Raw genomic sequence first — 22307 nt, 5'->3', positions numbered from 1 at the left:
CGGCGAAAAGTAAACGTGGTAGTTTGTGCTAGAAGTGCTGAGTGAAAGCTAACAGAGTCACTGAAGGAGAAACTAAGGAAGAACAACGCTGTACAAATGTGTTTTCTATTGGTCTCTAGGCCTTTGTGAAAGTAAAATTCAAATACATTCTTAAAGTCGATGATTTTAAAATTTACTTTAATTGGCATTAAAATAAAACGCACAAGCAGACTTAGATTATTCACTATTTTGTGATTAATAATCTTCAAAGGATTTAATTCCACATAGAACAAAAGAAGCGTACCAGATTGATGTGAGGGTGAAAGGTTTTTCGTGAAGGCTGTTTGGGGCGTACCAAAAATGGCGGTTATTGACAAAATAGACAAGGGAAGCTTCAAGGCATAACACTGCACGTGCTTCATTTTTCTCAAATGACTGCGGAAAGTGTTGACCTGGCCAGCAATCGAATCTTGATGGGCAAGGATAGAATTGTGATCTTGGGTGATGGAAAGAATGCAATTGTAAATTTTGGTTATCAAAAAGGGCATTTACTCCCAATCAATAAGCAGGTGTCTGGCTATAAGTATTTACCAGACGCACAGTCTCTTGAAATGGATTCTAAAGAGTGACCTCCAGACCAAGGCATGTGGTCCCTATGAGACTGACTCCCTAGCAAGGTTAAATCTTTCCAGTGACCTCTGTAATGAGAGTGAGGGAGACATCCTTACAGCCAGAGATATCGAACTTCCAATATTACAATGAAAACAATTCCCTCAGTAGCCTGATTCTTGAGGTTCTAGTTTTACAAAAAGTAGAAAAAAAGGCTGTAGAGCGCAGTGAATTGTGCCCATCCGTTTAGCATCTTCCTGCAGTCCAGGACAAGAGATACGAGCAAGAACAGATTTGGCTCACAAATGGAGGTAATGGACATTGGGATGTGAGTGTTAATTCTGGAGGCCTTTGCCTTATTACTTGCCCATACGAATTTGGCAGCTTTGTAGTCAGACTAAATAGAAACCCAGATGTTGCTCAAGACACAACATTCAGAGTTTCAAATATTCATACACAAGAACCTGGTTTCTTCTCGGTCAGCAGCTAGTCATTGCTTTTGTTTCTCTGACTATAAAGACCACTGACACTCACATTAAATCGTTGCATCCTACAAACCATCACCCTATCGTGTGCAATCCTTTGTACTCAGAGCCAAGGCTGTCAGATGATTCCTTCACAGAGCTCTCTTTTCCGTCTGCTTATAATTTGCATTCCATACACAGTCAATATAGGTAGTAAAATGTATTCCAAAGCTGCACAAAGCAGTACAGCCTCAGCTGTGACCTCTTGTGGAGCATCAGGATTGAGTCTGACACCACTGGCTGGAAGACTATTTTAACTATTAATAACATACGTAGGTAAAGAGCCCCAGTAGAAAGAAGTCACGTGCCTCTGGTAAGGTTTGTGATCAATACTAAAATTCTTTGTAGATTGTTCCTGAGCATCCAGCTGCCCTTTAGTTCACTTTGAATTGCTTTGTTGGGAAAACCTTTGGAATCAAATTTACAGCAAAATCAATTTGCCCTGTAGTGTTGTCGCTTGTATGTAGAGGCCTGCGCTTCTAGAAAAGAAATACTGTATTCAGCCTTGGTGCCACGAGATTCCTTCTAGATGAAAATCAGCCTAAAAAACACATTTTATACATTAAATGTTTTTATCAGTGACACTGCAGTCCTGGTTTGGTATCAGCATATATTGCCACCTATGCTGTGGCATAATGGTTTGGAGCCAGGGGATAGGATATGAAGATAATGTAAGTGAATTTTCAAGCTAAAATAATAAAAAGAGGAAAGAAGGCAGACATATCTTAGAGCAATGCAAAATACCACAAATGTTGTGTTCCGATGCGTGCAAAGCTTCAGAATAACATATATAATAAAAGAACCTTAGAACATTGAGAGCCCCTTTGAAAATGAAAACGTGGATCAGGGCTAGTAATGTCTGGCATGGGCCTTCTGCTCCAAGATCCCAATGTTTGTCTTTCTGGTTCTCCATATTTTTGTTTACAGTGGTTCTTAACCTGTGGCCCAGGGACCCCTGGAGATCCACAAAGCCTACTGAGGGGTCTGTTTCTATTAAAAAAAAAAAAAACATTTACAGATTAATAAAGTGTATGCAAAATTGAAAATTCTAAAAGTTTTGTGAAATGTGAAGGAATTTGAAATGGGAGGCGAAAATGTAAGTAACTATCCTCAGATTGATTCATGGGAGCAGTGTAAGTGCATCAAACACGATTTAGTATGGACAATGAATGGCCTCAATTGAATTTAGAAAAGTTCCAACCTTCTCATTAAGATGACAATGTTGGGCCTGATTTAGATATTGGTGGACCAGTTACTCCGATATCCCATCCACCTAAATCTAAATCCCATAGGATATAATGGAATTTCGATTTTGGCAGACAGGATATCTGTCACCATGGTGATAGAGTAACTCGTCCGCCGATGTTTTTTTCATATTTGTTTATGAATTAAATAATATATTTAATTATTCGAATGCTTATTTCTGTATTTCGTGAGTACTGCTTTGAGGTTCAAATCATTGAAAAATGCTTAGGCAAGGGCCCTGAGATTCTAATAATGATTCATTGATGGTCCACAGAAGTCAAAAGGTTAAGACCCACTGGTTTGGAGCAGTTGACCCACAGTGGTTGGAATGTTCAATCTAATAGCCTTATTGACTTTTTACCTCAGGCTATAATGGTTTTTTAGGCCCTTTCCCTTGTTATAGGCCTTCGGGGCTTACGGCCTTTACCAACCACTATAGCTCACGGCAGTGGGCTACAAGGCTATATTAATGTCTCTTGAATAGAGATGCTTAATATTTGCTGATATAGTATTTGATGATATTCCCCAACCACCGCTATTTATTCAGTGTCTTCACTTACATTTATTTGTGTCAAAGAAAATCACCAAGTGAGTATAGAAATATTGTCACTCGTGTTTGTTATGACGAATTAAAAACCTGAAACAACTGTGAAATAAATGTTTCTTTATTTTTAGAAAAAGACAAGGGAAAAGCTAGTGAATGTTCTGTCGCTCTGCGGACAAGAAGTGGGTCTCAGCAAAAACCCATCTGTAAGTGGGAATGATTTTCATCTTTTTGCACTTTTATGTTGACAGATAAGCTACAATTGTCTTAATGAGAGGACTGACTTCAAGGTATAGTTTCTCATTAGATCAGCTGTCCGCAAAGATATTTCTACAGCTTCTAGTTAGCATTGGAAAGAAGTTTGGAGAACTCACAAAATTATATTTTACTTTCTTAATGTAACTGACAATTTCACTCCTGTCAAGAAGCTTTAGCTATTTGTTACCTTTCATTTTCCAGATTGCGAGCAGCATAGCTATATTAAGTTAAAATGTTGTTAGTCTAACATAATGGAACCAGGAGCTGCTGGTGGGAAGGGGTACACCTAGCCAGTTACAGGGGTGCTGGATGTCAATGAAAGGCTGACTGGCGTGATTCCAGCCCAGTGTCCTGCTTCTTTGAGAAATGTGACTGATTTGAGGCCTAGAGGTTTTCATCTTAAAAAAGGAAATCACATGCCTTCTCTTCATCCTCTCCAGAATGCTGTGTTGGAGAGCTCCAAAAAGGAAACCACGTCCGTGGATGTTTATTATTGAATTCAGAGCCCTAATGGCCTAATTATGCGATTCCTGTATTGGCCCCATTAAGAAATTAGGAATTGTTAGGTGAATCAGTAATTCTAAGTTTGAGTCCCCTACCCCCCCCCCCCCCCCCCCCCCCCCCCCAGACCCCAACCCCAATATTTTCTCATTTTCATCTTGAGCTTCAGCCAAAACCTCTGGGTGAAAAACAACAGATCCACAGTGTTTCTTGGAGGGGGCTTTCTTAATTTTGACTGGAAAAGTAATCAGTGCTATTAGCCCCATTGGAAATTAGACCTCCTAATGTGGCCCTAAGTAATCAACCATCCCAATAATAGTGCACGTTTCATCATGTGTATCCTCTTTATCTGCACATCACCACTCCATAACCTGTACAAATCCACCAAAAGTCCTAGGCCCATATTATGTGATGGGTGCTTTTCTCCTGTTTGCACCATGGCACACATTGAAACAGGTGCGCTGGCCACAAACAGGGACAGTGTGCCATAGTACAATCAATACCTTGCCCCAAGGGCAGCTGCAAATTCACACCTGCCCCAGAGGCAAAAAATAAAGGAAGGGTGGAGCAGCTGTTTGTAGCATCTGATCCATCCTTTACTGTGCAGGTCACTCCAGCCTGTTCTTCAGAGAGAGCACAGACACCCCCCTGACTGCATGCACCTGCTGGGGGATACATGGGACATCCTTTCTCCCCTACTGAGGGGCACCCTTAGGGGAAGTGGCGCATTGCATGTGCGCCACCTCTGTGGCACAGTGAGATCTCCTCCTGATAGCCTTTTTGCCTCTGCACCCGATCTATAAAATGGGTGGTGCATAATGTTTTTCTCATTTGCATTGGCCAAGAGCCCCCAGCAATGAAGGGAGCATCCTCTTAAGCATCCCCTTAAGATAGCACTGGCACTATATGTGCACCAGCGCTATTGATGTTATAGAAAGCGTCCACACCCCTCTATAAAACAATAGTGTCCCGGAGGCGCAGAAAACAGGTGCACACGGTCTTTGCACCCCGAGTGCACTGTATGTAATATGGCCTCTGATCCCTCTCCTAAAGCACTCTGCACTTTGTCTCCTTCCATCTGCCTGATCTGTCTCCAACTGATCATGTTGAAAGCTCAGCTAACACAGTGCCAAGACAAAAACCTGCGCTTGGAGTCTTCCTTGTGATGGGCTGCTTATTACAGCAAAAGCCATTTTCTTAAGAATGTCAAGCTGCTTACCTTTACATAAAAAAGTCAATCAGCCTATGTTAAGCTAAACTGGATCTGTCTTTTTTTTCTCTAATAGTTCATCCTTTACAACACAAACAATGCCCAGGCTGTTAATTGGTTTTAATCCTTCTATCACTGAAATCACCAGCGAAATATTAACAAAAGCCTGAATTGCCCTCTCCTATTACCAAGACAATGGATGTCAAGTTTTGCACGCCACAAAGTTTGCATGGGTGTCATGAGTTACACTGATCAGCAGAATCCCTGTTATATATTTTAGACCCTGTACTCAGTAGACATTAGTGATATGTCTTTGACTGTGTAAAAATGTATATCATATAACAAAGACTTTTAGAAGTAGGGAAAGTGAGATTAAACAATTGCCTAGGATCACACAATTTGGAAAAGTGGGTAAGCCGGGATTAGTTCCAGGTTTTCTGGGTTCCCATTGTTTATTTCAGCCACTAGATGTATATAATTTGCTTCTCCTACATCTACCTTGCCACCAATCCCCCCAGCCACCCCACCCGACTGCCACAGCCCTGGCATCAATGCGGCCCCCAGGCACGTCACAGACCAAACTTTTTGGCCCCTGGGAAAATGTTTGCGAGTACCCATGCTGTAGAGCATCACGCAGTGTTAGTCGAATCTTATGTCTTGCTGTAGCAAACACCAGACTTGATGCAGCACAACCCACAGCAGTCTGGAGTAAGTTACTCTGACACTAATGTGAGAGACCAGATCTGAAATCAGGTAGATAAGGTGTAGATTTCTCACCTTCATCGCATATAACAGTTGTCCTTAGTGGAATAAAGGTCTCTACCACAACAATTAGGGCCATTGCCTACAGAAAGCATCTTGGTCATGTGTGTGTTCAGCTTTGAAACACCAGAGCACATCCAGGTGTTCGCAGCTGCGTGGCACTGGTATTTATGGAGTTAGCACTGACCGTGTCATACAAGCACAGTAACATCTAGATATCCTCAGGATGTAAACAAACTTGGAGCTCAGAAGACATGCTAAATACTTTTCTGCAGCCAGTGATCTAGTTTAAGTAACAATAGAATGATATAGAGATGGCGTGTGACGCATTGGCCGTCAGGTGGCGTGTGAGGAGGAGCACATCCACTCCGAATTAAGCAGCTAAAAAACACACAGCCTTCCTGTGTAGCCAGACGAATATGATGGTTTCAAATATTGCTAAAAAAAATTAGTCAGGGCACTGATACTGCTGATATTTGGAAACTAGAAAATAAGGGAAGCAGAACTGCATATTCCCTGTACGAGGATTCCTTCCGTCCAGACTGCTGAGAGTTTAATAGATCACGGGTTTTGATAAAAGTGCTGCAGTTTATTCTTTGTTCTCTCATGTAACTTGGCCACACTTGGCAGTTGTGTGATGTTTCTCACCAAGTGTCAATCAAGTGCAGTAATTGGCAGCGTCTCCAGGTGATGACTTAACACAAAATGGATGTTTCCGCTCAACTATCCCTTTCGGAAAGGGGAACGGGGAGGGTGAAATATCCTAAACTTCTCTACAGACATACACAAAATATAGTGCCTCAGAGGGGGGTTTGGAATGGATCGCCCCAACCTAACATCTATCTGTGGGACAATGTACCTCCACTGTGCCTACTGTGACTACCAAGGCATCCTGGTATAGAACGCAAAAAAAGGTAGCACAGTGCATATAGGACTCACACAGCACTCTAAATAATTGCTAATAAAGCAGTTCGAAGTCCTAGCATCTTCAGTGCAAATGGGGACATATCCGTTGTCTACAGAATACTTGTGAATAATTCCCAGCGACCCTCACAAAGCTGAGAGCAAAATGGGAGAAGGATTTGAGGATTCTTCATGACAGTGACAATTACCTCTAAATACAATCTGCAGTTCTGTAACATGTCAATGATGGTAATTGGAAGGGATGTCAAGCTGCTGTGTGATGGCCACTCAGCAGCTACGGGGAGCTGTTTTCTAGTTATCCTTGGCTTAACAACACCAATCACAACCGTCCCTCAGTATAAGTTGTCTCTTTTACGTACATGCCCACTCCATATGTCGTAATGTCCCCAAAGTCTGAGGGGCACCCAATCTGGTTGGGTAGATGGGGGAGCAGATAGGTAAATACAAATTATGTTTCCTGTATTTGCTCCTCCCTGGTAGTGTTTACCGAGCGCCCCTTCTCATGGCCTGCATTCAGTGTCCTTATCAGGGAGTTCTGAGGCAAAGTCAATAGGCTTACTTTCTGCCACTCTGCTGTCTGAATGGCTCACTGGAGCTGCACTGTGGCGATTAAAAATGGATGAAACCGCTCCCAAAACACAATTTGTGGACGAAGATTGAGGACCATTTATCTTTCTCGCAAGTAAATGCTGGTCACATTGTCACTTTTGTAAACCGCTGTCCCTGCAAGGCGCAGTTTTTTTTATCACAACAGTCACACTTTCCCCTCAAAGGTCCATTATAATGTTTAGGCACCGTGCAGTCCTCCGTTACTGAAAATGAGCAGAGCTAAACTCTTTGACATGTCTCTGCAACACAAAATAGATGCTGTTATCCAAACCTAGGGGCACCAAGCCAACGTAAATAATGTAATAGCTTTCTAAAAATAGTCGTATACGGAATTAGGGGTGTGCTGCTGAAATTCTTCCTGATGAGCAGTTGTAGTTTATCAGCAACAGTAATTACAAGGAATTCTTTGCTTACTGCCTGTTTTGAATTGTAGGTGATTTTTTCTTCCTGTGGCGATCTGGATTTGCTTGATCACCAGGCCAGCTTGGTCTCCTCTGAGGACAGCGTGCGGGAGCAGGAGATCATGGACGATACCAACAGTGAGCAGCAGTTCAGGGTCTTTCGGGACTTCGATTTCTTGGATGTGGAACTAGAGGATGGGGAGGTACAGTATCCTAACATCACATTCACATTGACGGTCCTTTGCCCGCCATCTATTCCTCACCCGACAGACTGCAGCACAACACTACATACTGTGATAGCTTTCAATAGCAAACTTGTCATTGCCAAAGATGGGTGAAATCTAAGAGTGTTGCCCTAGAGAGCTCGAAGCAGACTTCTGCTGAGTGGGGGTGGTGAGGACTTTGTATTTTCTTGGCACATACATTTAAAGGGTTGCTTAAACAACAAACACAGAAGAGGGGAATACTTAAAATTAAACTTGGAAGACAACCTCTTAAGACAGTGTAAGACAGTGTAGTATCCAAATGAATGTTTTCTTTCTGTTTTGTCTTTTTTTATTTTCAAGACTTTATTGGAATTTTATCAAAACTACACAGGAGTTAATGGTAGTTTACCACTCAGTAGTATATGTGTACAGATACATGTATGAAATCAAATGCTTAACAAATCTTAGCAGTACACGTAATGAACATAATACCACCTTGCTGTCAGATCCTCACACTCCTTCCAGTAGTGTTGGAGGCCAGCAAAAATGTCTGAACCAAACATGCCAGTCCCATCTAACCTGTCATTGCAAGGGACAGAGTAGAGAGAATATGGGAGGCAGAAGTATTACAGATGGCTCTATAACCTCCCTGTCCTAATAGAGGTACATATCAAAGATGCAACCAACCATAAGAAATTAAAAAGAGGCAGATAATTTAATCCAGAATAAAAAAAGACCGAACCCAAAAACCACAATGTAGTTTAAAAGGACTCTCATCTGCATTTTGTTGCCTACTTGATCATAGAATCCTAAATCCAGACCTCTATGCTCATTGTCCATTCATTGAACCAACTAACAAACTTTGAAATGGGTGTAAATCCAGATTCAGATTTCTGGAGGTGCTTCGACCTAGAATCTAGAATGCCCTTAGACTGAACTTGATATCTAAGCCCACCTGCTGGCAATTCAGGAAGCGCCTTAAAACCAAACTATCTAGACTTGCCTTTAACTGCCCCCAATACAAAACATGGATCGTGATCAAAGAACCTGAGACCTCGTATGACACCTTACTGTATTTTTCATCCCTCTTTTAAGTGCTCTGATGTAACCAAAAGGAGACATGTAGCAAACTCCTCTTACATTATTTAATGTGTTAGTTAAATATTTGTGAAGAGTGGGGATGTGCATTTTTATTTTTTTCCTGTATAATGTATTTATTCTTGATCTTTCATTGGGTAGTTATTCAGATAGTGGTAGGTAGCTAGTGGGGTGAAACTGCAGCATAAGGGCCTTGTAAAATCATTTTTGTATTTATACCAGGGCAGATGACACTACCCCATGGTGCCTAAAGTAATCTATTATACAGCAAATGCAAATCAATGTTTTGTTTGTCTCTTTTTCATTTACTATATCTGCTCTCCAGGAACTTCAGGTAAGATGATGGTGTCTGTCACTTGAATGCTAGTTATTGTTGTGCATTGATGTAGTCATGTTATTTTAAATAGAAAATAATTCTCTTCTCTTTCTACTTTGTGCGTTTTGGTAGACTGTAGTTAATTTCTCCTAAATCTTGCATAATTTAAACATATTTCAATGTTTTGGAATAAATGGCTGCTCTTATTTAACGGCTAACACTCCATAAAGATAATGAGACAGCCTTTGAGGGTGCACATATATGCCCCCACAGAAACTACATTTCCTCACGGAGTTATAACTTAAGTTTTTATTTATTGATCTACTTAAGGTGTCAGACTTTACATGTTCCTTTCTATTGTACTGTGATCGAATTAACTTATTTATTTGAAATGGCCATTTAGGCATTCCTTCCAAACTGATAAACTAAGGAAGACCCAGGCAGTGGTGCACACACATTTGTGTGTGGGTTTCAGTTCTACTTAAAGAGAAGGCCAAGAGAAGCACATTGGCTCTTTTTCTCAAGGATACTACATTTTTTAACAGGCACCAAATTTAGAATATTTGCTACAGTACTTTATTTGTTAATCATTAGTAACAGTGGCAACATTTGCTCAATAGTCCTGGCTGGCATTACGAGTATCAGGCGTGCCGTATACCAAGGCTGCATCGTCTTGATCCCACCTCATGCCTCTTTCATCCACCACCAGACACCCCCTTTACTTTTTATCTCAGTCTTGCAGTTTCTTTTTTATACCTGCTTTCACCTTTTGTCAGTGCTGTACGCCTTTCTTTCCTCCTTCTTTCCTACTTGTGTTTTTCTCTCTTTTGTTCTGGGAGAAAATCTGATGAGGAAACCAGTCCCCAAAAATGATAGCTCTTGGGCCTGCTGCAACTATCAGCTCAAATTAGGCAATTGTACTAGTAGTGAACTGGGACTGAAATATCATTGCCGTAACCATGTGTAACGGTGACTTTACTGCATGTGATGTTGCCTTGGTGTAAGGGGAATTGCTGGAACTGTGTTTAAGTTGTTGTTTCTCCTAAAGGTAGTTGCAGTGAAGTAGCAATTGTCCTTTACTTCATTTATTAGGTTTTTCTTTACCAAGTCAGTTATGGCCCAACTGAATTGTGATTATTTAGGGCTGGCTTTTCATGTTAAATTTATGTCACACATACTTATTCAGTCCCTGAGTATTATTTGAAACATTGCATAATCAACAATGCCTAAATTCCTGTTGTTTAGATGGGCAAACGTTCTAGATGCTCATCGAGTTATGAGGTTAAAAGCTGAGTAGAAACAGTTCCTGGTTCTCTGCAACTAGGGGCCTGATGTAGTGTTTGGTGAACAGCTTACTCCATCACCAATGTGATGAATATTGTTAGAAATGGGGTTTCTGGTTGGCCAGGGTATGCACCTCAGCCAGGCAGAACTTGCCCACTCTAGTCAGGGTAAGGGAGTTACAAGCCCAAGATAACCCCTGCTCACCCCCTTCGTAGCTGGGCACGAGCAGTCAGGCTTAACCCGGAGGCAATGTGTAAAGCATTTGCACAACACACACAACACATGTGACGCAATATCCCCACCACAAAGGAAACACAACACCAGATTATATGAAAATATACTGTATTGTACACAAGGCAATTATCAGACCAAACATCACATATTAGTACTATCCTGCTACCTTAGCAGTTGTCAGAACGTTACCCATTAGTTACTCTGCAAATTAGCAGTAGTCACACATAACACACAGGTTACTCAGTATTCTGCAACATAAGCAGTAGTCAGGAAACACGTTATCACATTAGAACACTTGTCATAAGAATATCATAAAACGCCCATAGTAGGAACATTAGAAAACATATGGCAAGTTAGGGAAACATATTAGCAAGTCATGCCCATAAAAGGAACATTTGCATAAGCACACAAAAACATCATAAAACAGGTAGGCAATATATAATGCAATAAAGTCTCTAATAAGAACTTCTGATATATATTGTCCCTTTGAAATACCTGGTAGATGATAAAGGCACCTCCAGTGCCTAAGAAACGGAAACAAGGGGCCCCCGGCGCTCCCTGCGCAAAACGGGGGCCTCGTGATGCTGTAGATGGAGAGGGGTAGCACGCACCCTCCCTGATCCTTACTGGGTCCCTCCTGGGGCCTTTGATCTTTGGGGCCCCCCTCCAGGCCTCAACCGGCTTTCAAAAAGGAGGGTCCACCAACAGCAAGAGAAAAGGCTAAGGAGTGGGGCACCACGCACCCCCTCCGGTTTTAGTGACGGGCCCCTCTGGGAGCCCGTGATCCCTGGCCCCCCCCCCCCCCCCCAAGGCCTTCCACTGGCCCTTTCACCGGGGGGACCACGACCAGGTCCAAAACTCAGCCCAGCGGCACGGGGAGCCTCCGATAAGGCTTCCGCCCCGCCTGCGGCTCAGTAGAGGGCTCACTCGGGGCAGGGAGAGACCTCCTTCTCCCCTGCCCCTCGGGGTCGAGAAAAAAAGGGGCCCGTGGGGCGGGGAACCTCCGATGAGGCCTCCGCTCCCCCCCACCCCCCCCCTTCCTGGCTGCAGACACACGGCGCGGCCTACCCAGGCCGATTGAAGCAGCAGGCACCAAAGCTGGTTCCTGCTTGTGCCCCGGGGGTGCTCCACTGAGCGCGCTTTACCCCGGGGGCACGATAGGAGCACGCTCGCTCCAATCCTCTAGTTTTGCAGTGTCCTTCATGCCCCTGGGGCGCAGACCACAGTGCGACTTCGGTGCTGCCTTCAAGACGGCCCGGGTCGCGGCGGTGATCCTTTGGCAAGAGGCAGCGCTTTCCTACCTCCAGCGCTAGGCCTCCATATATGCAGCATTTTCCAAAGCACTTTCAGTAAGAAAGAAGATCTTGGAGCACTCTTCGTGCCAGTGATGGATGCAGGGGTCAGGGGCCACAGCACCCTGCCCCTGGGGAGCAGAGCTTTAAGAAAAGGTCCTCAGGTGGAGGGCCCAGCAACAGGCCAGCACAAGGGGAAGGCAGCAAGTGGCAAGTCCTTCACAGTGACCAAGCAGGTCACTGGTCAGCACAGCAGCAGCAGTCTATGGCGGTTCCTGGTGAGTCCTTTCAGCCTTTGGTGACCAGTTCCAAGATGATTCCAAGAGTCTCCAAATTGTGGGGAAAATTCCCCTGTACTTATAGTCGGTTCTTACAGTGTTTTACCATAGTAGGGAGAGGAGGTTCCAGCCAGTTACAACTGGTTCTGGGAGTGCCCCCTCTCTCCTTTCAGCACAGGTTCCAAACATCAGTGGGGGGTTAACAACCCTATTGTGTGAGGCCAGGGCACAGCCTTTACAAATGTAGGTGTGCCCCGCCTCTCCCTTCTCTCAGTCCAGGAAGACTATTCAGTATGCAGATGCACCTCTGTGACACCTCCACCCTCCCTGTGTACAGGCTGTCTGAAAAGTATGCACAAAGCCCCAACTGTCACTCTGCCCAGACGTGGATTGGAGTCAAGCCTCAAAACACCAGAGTCATAAGCACAGATAAATGCGCACTTTCTAGAAGTGGCATTTCTGTGATAGTAATAAAAAATACACCCACACTAGTAAGCAGTATTTATTATCACCATCACAACCATACCAAACACGCCTACGCTACCCCTCATAAATCAGACAATACCCTTTACACATAAGGCAGGGCATTTCTAATGCAATCCTATGAGAAGGCAGCACTCACAGCAGTGAGACACCAAGTTAGGTTATTTGTCACTACCAGGACCGGCCATGCAGTATGGCACATGTCCTGCCTTTCTACATACATGGCACCCCGCCCATAGGGCTAGCTAGGGCGTACCTTAGGGGTGACTTACATGTAATAAAAGGGGAGTTCTGGGCCTGGCAAGTAAGTTTAGATGCCAGGCCCTGCACTAGCAGTCCTGAGACAGGTTTGAAAGTCTACTTCAGTGGGTGGCGCAAGCAGCGCTGCAGGCCCACTAGTAGTACTTAATTTACAGGCCCTGGGTATAGAGATACCACTGTACAATGGACTTATAGGTAAATTAAATATGCCAATTAGGTATAAGCTAATCATACCAACTTTAGATGGGAGAGCACCTGCACTTTAGCACTGGTCAGCAGTGATAAAGTGCTCAGAGTCCTAGAGCCAACAGCGAGAGGTCAGAAAAACCAGGAGGAAGGAGGCAAAAAGACTGGGGATGACCCTGCGTAATGCAAAAAGTCCAACAGATATCTTGCCTTATTGCAAGTGCATTATATCCCATGGTTTTTGTAATAAGGCAGGCAGGAGATCTGTTGTGTGTGAGAGGGAGTAACCCATCTGGAAAACTCCGAATCAGGCCCTAGGTCTTTGATGTGAAAACTTGGATTCTGGGTACATCTTGATAATTCCTGCAGGACCATTGTCCAGCCTTCCAATGTCCAGTTTTATGTGCTGGTAAGTATAAGCCATTTTCATCTGTTGAATGGCGGTTTGAGAGCCTAGACTTGCCTATAATTGATTTAGACAGTGTGAGTTTAGTGCAGGTATTCAAGCCCCTAAAGGGTCATCTTTACCAAGGGTCAAATGCTGCAGCACATTTAACTTCCTAAAGATAGTACGCCTTTTCACATGCTCATGATGTTCAAGCAACTACAATGATTACCAGCGTAAGCCATGTAAAGATGTAAGATTCCCTGCCGTGCCTTCACAACCAGACATATAAGGGAGGACTTGTGTACTTTCTCGACATATTGGAAATGTTAAAACGTGTACAGATGGTGGTATGCCTCACCAGTAGTCGTAACTTGCCAACATGAACTATCCGATTTCAAGATCTTGAAAACCCTGATGCAATAATTTCCAGAGAATTAAAAAGATATTTAGAAGTGACTGCCAAATGTCCTTATTGGAGTGATGTCTGTTAGCCAGCATTTAATTCCTGGATTCAGGCAAGAGATATTGTGCCTCTGGCTCAGACCCTTGAGGTCTCAGTAATTAAGTCCTCAGTAATTTAAGTTATTACCTACGTGCCCTTTTGAAAGTAGTTAAAGTGGTGATTTCTAAAATACTTCGTGAGAAAAGGGATGGTTTCTCGAAGCCAGTGCAGAATCTGTCAATGTAAATAAAGTATGGCTTTGAGACTGGGCACTGCGCAAGTAGAACATAATGATGACTGGAGACATTTGAATTAAACATAGCCATGGGGAACTCTGCTGATGGCATTCCATTGCATCATTTTGGCTTGCCCACACCATTGCTGAGGGGCACAAATTATATGCAAAAGTGGCCTTATGTCATCCAAAAGTTACAGTTCCGCCTGTACTGCTGGGTGAAAGGCAAGCATTGCCAGACACATTTCAGCCTTGTTGGGAATTCCCAGTGATGAGCAGTGACTGTTCTTATAACAGTGAGCTGTGGACCCAAATCTGGGCCTGAGGGGTCCTAGTGGTTATGATTAATTCATACATGTCTATTTTATGTGGAAAGCAGCATTGGATGAGTCATTCAAAATCTTTGAAGATGCTTTATACTGTCCTGAACCGTCAGCTTGAATTGCAATATTGCTTTTGTTGGTGCTGCTTGTAAAGTTTATTTTTGATTTTGCTGGCAGCACTCAAGGAAGATTAATACAAACTATTGGCCTCCCTGCCGTATGATAGAATCAAAATTGGATTTTTTAGTGACCAGATTCATGGTGAAGGGGTTCTCAACTTAAAGATTCAATTTTAAGGCATGCCTTTTGGTGCCCAGTAACTTTTTGTGTTACTTCGGTTTATGGAAGCCTGGTGTAAGTTTTACCAGACCATGCCAAGCCTCAGGCTCTAAACTATAATTTACAGCTTATCATTTTAGAACCATTGGTATTGCCTTCACATAATTATGCCCGATGTAGTGACTGCTGATGTTGTAGATTTGGTGTAGTGGGGTACACCCCTAAAAGGATATGGTCCAAATGTTAGCAAGAATCCTAATGCAACTATTTTTTAGCAGATTCAAACTACATTTGTTTCCAGAGACAAGCATATCAGGTTCTAACCGAGTTAAAAAAAAAAAAAATCTATTATTATGCTTTGTGGGAAATATGCTGCACCAAGATGGGGATTTCCAGATTTTGTTTGGCAGCATAAGAATACATTAGGCAAAACTCATATTGTTAGTTTAAAACGGATGCCCTGACATTCTCTAAAATCACAGTTCTCCAATGTTGCAGCATTGACAAAGATCAATAAAAAGACTTGTAGCAAAAAGTATTGTTCCCGTCTCTGTTCTTCGCATATTTAAACTATATACCTTAAGTGTTTCTGGAATATTAGGAGTTAGTTTAGCCTCACAAGATCCTTCTTCAAATCCAAATACACGGATCCTCGGGACTGGACTGTAACAATGCACCGCACTTGCATTATGGCTTTTGGTAGTCAGTTTTTGCTGTGGGTTGAAAACCTTTGCAGCTATCTAGCACGCATGTCCTTGAAGAAGTCACCTACCAAGCAGGCATTTTTTCCTGTACAAACGGGTACAAATAACCATGTGGGCTGCGTCTCAAAACGGAGTTCTCCAATGCTCGAACAAACAGAACCCTGGATATAAAATTTCATTCAGTAAGGGGGGGGGAGATCAAAATTCCGTATGTTCTTCTAGCCGGTAGTTAGGTATTAACAAGGTGGTGTGGGGGCCTTTTCTTCTTCGGAGTTCTAAGAACATTTGCTGAAATTCAAGCAAAGGTTATTAAAGGGAATAAAACAATTATATTGGTGGGTGAATATAAACAAATATGCATAAACCACCACAAATCCTTACTCCCAGTTTTAGCGCCAAGTTATTCACTCTGGTGCCAAGTTCTTGCCCTCGATTAGACCTGGTCAGCCCCGCGCAATACATTAAAGAAGAGCGAAGGTATTTCATATCTAGGGTCAAATACACATTTAAAAGCGTTGGGTATGAAGGCTAAGTCAAAGAGGAGCGTGCTAGCCTGGAACCCGTAGTCCATAATCGCCGAGATCTAACTAATACTGAACAAATCAACCAACACAGAAAAGTCACCACAATTTTTTAAAAATTGTGTTTAAGGTTCTATAGCCGCGTTCAAATTCTATTTTAGAAATGGCTTGGGCACCACTTTTTCATATACTTGTAAAGTGCTAAGTAAAACCTCCAAGTGTGAACTTCACTGGAGCTAATGCAACGCTAGGGGGCGCTGCAGGACGCGGGCTGGAAAGTAACCAGACGTGGCGCCGGGAGCTCTGTTGTTTTCCTCGGCTTTGATGTTGTCCTGAGCCAACACAACCAAAACACGGCGGGGCGAGCGTTTAAAGTAAACAGTGTTGTTTAAGCGTGAGGTCATCTTTCTATTTAATACCAGGGGAGGCGCAACCCTACAAGGCTCTGAAGGAGATCTGACAAACCAGGGCGTAGGCCGCTGGTAATGAATCGATGTAACAAATGAACCCAGCAGTCCGGGGACTTTGCTGAACGAGGGATAGATACCGAGGCCAGAATGGAAGGAGTGTGCAAATGGTGGTGTCAGGTTAACTGGTGAATGTGGCTGCAAGTGATGCACCCCATGCAAACGGGGCAGTTCTGTATAGTCCAGGCCGGGCACCGACGTCATCCTCTGCGTACCTGTGAAACGCGGGTAGAAAGCTGGGAAGTGAATTAAAGGAGTCACTGTGTTTTCTTCTACACTGAGCTAGAAGACCCAAGGCGGGGTGGATGAATCATTAGGTTAGTCAGTGCCGCCCCTTGCCTCGAGCCCTTTCAAATTATTTCCTCAAACTTTGGCTGTCACCCAGCAAGGGAAGTTGCCAGCCCACCGTACACAATACCGGCAGAATACTCACAAGTACTTGTGCAACGCCCTTCAATACACTGGCATTTTCCACACGTCTGCAGGGATACTGGGACTGGCAAACGCGCAACTTCACATGAATAAAACTCTCTTTATGTTTTCAGTCTTTTCTGTGACAAAGTTGGGGAATGAATAGATTGCATTGATAGTGATAAAAAAAAAGTTTCTTTAAGCAAGACGAGCTGTAGACCGCTGCGCCACGCTTTGTGTTCTGACGGACATAGGGAGCTTTCACTGCCTGCTGTGTGGTTTCAGGGCGAGAGCGTGGACAACTTCAACTGGGGCGTGCGCAGGCGGTCCCTGGACAGCCTGGACAAGTGCGACCTGCAGCTCCTGGAGCAGAGCCAGCACTCCGGGAGCACGCCCAGCCTCGGCAAGAGCAACCACGAGGACTCGGACGAGTCGTCGGAGGAGGAGGAACTCACCACCAGCCAGATCCTGGAGCCTTCAGACCTGGTAAGACCACCTCTTCCAGCCTTCTCTTCTGCACTGGAACAAAATCTAGGGCCCTAGCCTGTGGGTGGGTGCCGAGAGCCTCTCGCCTACTTGGCCTGGGTTAAGATCAAGCCTTTGTTCAGGAGAACATCTGCGGGTATTACAAACACAGGAAGCCCCACATCTGATAAGGGCAACGTTAACCTTCTAAAAATTGTGTGTGGTGAGCCAGGGTGGCTGTAGAGAGCAACCTGACTGCATCAAGATATGCTTGCTTCCTAAAGTCCTTGTTATTGATGGTATCTACAGCGTTGGATCGTATGTGCAGCGGCTTCAGTTGCTTTGTTGTTTTTGCTGTTGCATGTGTGGTGTTGCAGTAGTGAAGAGCGTTCTGTGCTTGCAAGGTCCTTCTCTGGGAAAGAGGTGAGGGAATGGAAAGCTCTCTGTGTGAAGGTTGAAATGCCAACTTGGTGCATGCTGTCACCTGGGTGGTAAATGAAAGGAATCTCACAACATGTTTTTATTTCTCCAGATAATGACTCTTTCCCCATCAGATGAGACCAGCCATATGGACTCTCCCTCCACATCTTGCGACACGCCCTCGGTGGACCAACACTCCCTCAACACAAGAACCTCCAGCTTCGATGCCTCCTTGCCTGATATGACTAGTCATCTGTCCGTGGACTCAAAGGTGAGGTAGCGCAGGCAACACCATGCCTGCAATTCTTCTTAAGTAAGAATATTGCAGCAGTGAATTGCCATGATTATTGCGTGGCAGTGTTAATTGTAATGATCATCTATAAAACCTAACACTGTATGCTGAAAGAAAGGTATTGTTAATATCATCATCCAACCTCCGCGCAAGAGGCGGAGCCAGTTCTGCCAGGGCATTCACTGTTAAGAAAACACACAGGACTTTAAGTGGAATGAGGCTCTAAAGGGGGCGTGGCCAAAGCATAACTAGGAATTCTTTCAAAGGGGCGTGGCCTATGTAGTCAATATATCAACTAAAATCCTGTGCTTCCTTTAGAAGTACCACCTGACCAGAATTTTGGTGCCGCTCTGTGACCTTTCTGTTATTCCAACCACACATATCACCTAGTAACAGATAGCGCCCTGTGCTTGTTAGCAGTATCGGATAAATGAGTAACAGTATTTTTGTTGTAAATAATTGGAATTGAAAATGTTTAAATTATGAAAATACAAGTTGGTCAATTTAAATTTACTTAGGTCTGTGAAAGGGATACCGATCTTCGGAGTGTCTCATCCACCACCATTCTTACCCTCACAGAGTTTTTTCTCTGAAGTCTGTTAGATATCTCCATCATTTTGCTACCCACGCCTGCCTGAAATCCTCCATCTGCATATTTCGCACCTCATCCCTTTCCTCTTCAGCCCTCTTTTCACTCTCTTTTGCATGCACTTCCTGGAAACCCATTTATTTCACTATTCCTCTACACACATGCATCACACTCGCCTGTAAGCAGAGCATTTTGTAGTAGTTTCTCCCTGTCAGTATTTCAACACCTTTGTGCCTTCTTCGCACACTATCACAAAGAATCACAATGACAGTTGGTATTGCTCTGCGGTTTTCAGGTAGTCCCAGGATTGGATGAGCGTGCATTCTGAACACCTTCATAACCCACTGACAGACAATGGGATGATCTTTAGTGCCTTCAGCCTCAATTCAGAGCTCTCATTCGTGGCCATTATAAACATTCACCCACAATCTGAGCTCACACAGATACCTATAAACAAATGAGTTCACAGTAAGCACCATACAAAATTATTTGGCTGCAATAAAAGATACTACAGAAACACCACATCTTAGAAAAAGCTAGCACTCCTTCAGACTGCAAGATTAAATAAAACGCGTGAAATGTAAACAAGAACTAGATCGCCGACCGGACATAAATATTGGGCCTGATAGGGATCTGTTTCCATATCTGTTTTTAATTATTACTGGGTTTGCCACCTGGAGGGACTCTCCCCTCTTAAAGCCCTTGCTCTCAGAAGCACAACTACATTGCACGGGTGTTGGTAGATGTTCTCCATGAATGATCGAATACATATAATAGCACACATCCAGGACTGGGAGATGGTAATGAAAGGATTCTTACAGTGAACAATACAGAGAGCTACAGATGCAGAGCGTGCTAGGACAGAGACGAGCTTCATAAAAATAAGTGCAGTTGGTTTAGCTGGGGTTAGAGGTCGACGAGTCTCTTTGAATACTCATTTCTATTTGCATCAGTTTAATCAGCTGTTAAATGAGTCGGATCACTTTTAACAAACACTTTGCTGAGTAACTACAATTTGCTGGCTCAAGTGAAAATATTTGTAACTGAGCATGGGCTCCCCTGAGTTGCTGCGGCACGTTTTCTTGTGTTTTGCTCCTACTTGCATATGTATTCTCTTAAGTTATCCAGTGATAAGAATACTGGAATATAGGAAAATTAACTTCATAGCACTGCTTTTTTAGGTAAATATTCAGAGAGAAGTGTTGAACTATACATTGACGCTCTCAATGTGTGCATCTGCAATTTTTGTTTTCCAATGAGTACATACCTCCTAGCCACTCCTGTGTCCTACATTTGATATCTTTTAATGGGAGACAATTGAATTTTATAGTTCAGCTTATAGGCATATAGGGCCTCATTACGGGTCTGGCAGCCCTGAGACCGCCAGACTCACAATGGCGGTCAGACTGCTGCAAAAGCAGCGGTCCGGTCTCCATATTATGACCGTGGTGGAGCCGCAACGGTCCAACCACCGGGTTGCTGCCAGTTGACAACCTGGAGGTGTCGGTGGTTGTAATCCGCAAGTGCAGCGCTGCCCTCCAGATTACGAGTTCCCTTTCCACCAGCCTTTGCATTGGGGTCGGACCGCCATGCAAAGGCTGGCGAAAAGGGGGTGTTGGGGGCCCCGGCACTGCCTATGCACTTGGCATGGGCAGTGCAGGAGCCCCCCATGGACAGCCCCATCGCGCTTTTCACTGCCTGAATTACGGGCAGTGAAAAGCGCAACGGGTGTTGTTGCACCCAACGCACTGCAGCATTCCCGACGAGCCGGCGTCAATGTTGTGGCCTGTTTCGCGCTGGCCCAGTGGAAAACTCGTAATATGGCCAGCGGGCAGAAAACCAGAGTGGCGGTATTCCATCCGAAAGAGTTTGGTTGGCAGCCTAAGCACCCAATTACTCAAAATGAGGCCCTTAGTGTCTCTTGGAACCTTAGGCAGCCAGTTCAGATTTCCCCAATGTATTTTAACAAGATGAATTTTCTTAAAATTGCTCTGAAAGGAGTATTTGCATGTTCATTATATTTACTGACATGGCACTCTCTTTGTGGTCCATTGGTCAAGAACCATGCAATGGATTGTTTACTCATTTTTACTATTTGTTAGTTGATATTTATCAGTTATTTAGTAGTGCATTAGTTCTTGAATAACTCCATGTTCACAGAATTATGAGAGAAAGGGCTGACTGACTGCACAGAATAGTAGGGTAAGGTAACAGCCCAGGAGCGAGGGTAAATGAGATTGTGCACAGTTCTGAGAAGTAGTGAGTTCAGATATTGAAATATGTCTGGGGTCTTTTATCCAGGGACAACGAGTTGCTTAATTGCGTGGTTCCTGTCTGAATGAGCTAATGATGGTGCACTTCTCATTTAATGTAGAATGTTGTTCCTCACCCTTGGTGCATAAATGCTTGCCCTCTGGCCTTGTTCTTATTACATTTCTTGATTTCAGGCTTGTCTGTGTTGCTGTGACTCCGTTCACACCAGTGGCCACATGAGGTGGTTAGTTTTTGGTCTACCTGCTATTCAAGCCTTGTATTTTAATTTTCTCTTTCTATTGGTTTGTTGAGGACTGTTCATAGACCCAGAGTTTTCATAACACTGACAAGTCCATAATGCTGGAGATTTTGAAGAAGACTGGGAACAGCAGACAATACAGATGCTTTTGCGTCAGAGTGATGTGTTTGTATTTCTTTAGTCCTTTGATGAGATGGGTGGTGACTTGTACGTCAATGTGCAGTGGGCCCGGCAAGGAGGACATTATCCCATCAATGTGGAAGACAATCAGTGCTTTGGCTGCATTGAGGTCGGTTTTTTGGAGGTATGGCTTCATTGTCTGCAGCAGTGTAAGCTGACACTGTGCCATCTTTACTTACTTGATAACGTTTGCCTTGGACAATTTTGTGTCAAAAGTGATTTCCAAACAATTTGGTATTAGTGGACAGCGGACGTGAATCTGTATAGCTTCACGCAGGATAGACATTCTTGAGTTTATTTTTAAATACATGCTTGACATCTAAGGCTATATTATAAAAAGTGCCCCAGCAGCTCTTTGGTATTATTGAAGAAGTCGCAAATGCTTGGGGCTGGACAGGCCTTTTATTCCCCCGGGCTTTTACCTGTGAGCTAGAGCCCTTGGAGGTTGGTTTTGAAACCCCAGTCACTCATGGTGCATCTTCATTTTTTCACGGCTCCCATATTGCAGCAGGCACAGAAAGGCTTCAAGAGAAAGAGAGGGAGAGAGAGAGAGATCAAAGAAAGAGAATGGATGGAAAGAGAGAGATTGTGAGAGGAGATGAAGGATGTAGGGCTGGTTTGAGCATTTATGCCATGACCCATTTTGAGTCCCCCGTCCGCCTCTGCAGATGCTTGTGCAGCCCCTTCTTTAATATGGATCAGACGGCATACATTTTGCGCCAGCATGGTCACAAGAAGCAGTTCCCTCATTTGCATGGCACCAAGACAGTGCTCCCTATACTAAATATGTGGCCCCGATCCTGAGGTTGAGGGAGGCGGATCAGGGGTCGTCCTATGTCATTATGGACTTAGTCACTCAGGTTCATTTTGTGTAT

General features: G+C 43.8%; 1 protein-coding gene across 6 annotated transcripts in view; it reads left to right on the top strand.

Annotated features, from left to right (window-relative positions):
* Positions 1–22307, top strand: part of FRY (FRY microtubule binding protein) — a 598740-nt gene that overhangs the window by 496990 nt on the left and 79443 nt on the right. For all 6 annotated transcript variants that reach the window (XM_069205570.1, XM_069205567.1, XM_069205566.1 and 3 more), the window contains exons 50-53: positions 3033–3107; positions 7599–7769; positions 17260–17460; positions 17972–18130. In XM_069205570.1, coding sequence (XP_069061671.1) covers positions 3033–3107; positions 7599–7769; positions 17260–17460; positions 17972–18130 — 606 coding nt within the window. The remainder of the gene's footprint in view (positions 1–3032; positions 3108–7598; positions 7770–17259; positions 17461–17971; positions 18131–22307) is intronic.

The sequence above is a fragment of the Pleurodeles waltl genome, chromosome 8 (assembly GCF_031143425.1).
Source record: "Pleurodeles waltl isolate 20211129_DDA chromosome 8, aPleWal1.hap1.20221129, whole genome shotgun sequence".
Classification (NCBI taxonomy): Eukaryota; Metazoa; Chordata; class Amphibia; order Caudata; family Salamandridae; genus Pleurodeles; species Pleurodeles waltl.
The sequence above is the reverse complement of the archived record's forward strand: the minus strand, read 5'-3'. Positions and strand labels throughout refer to the sequence as shown.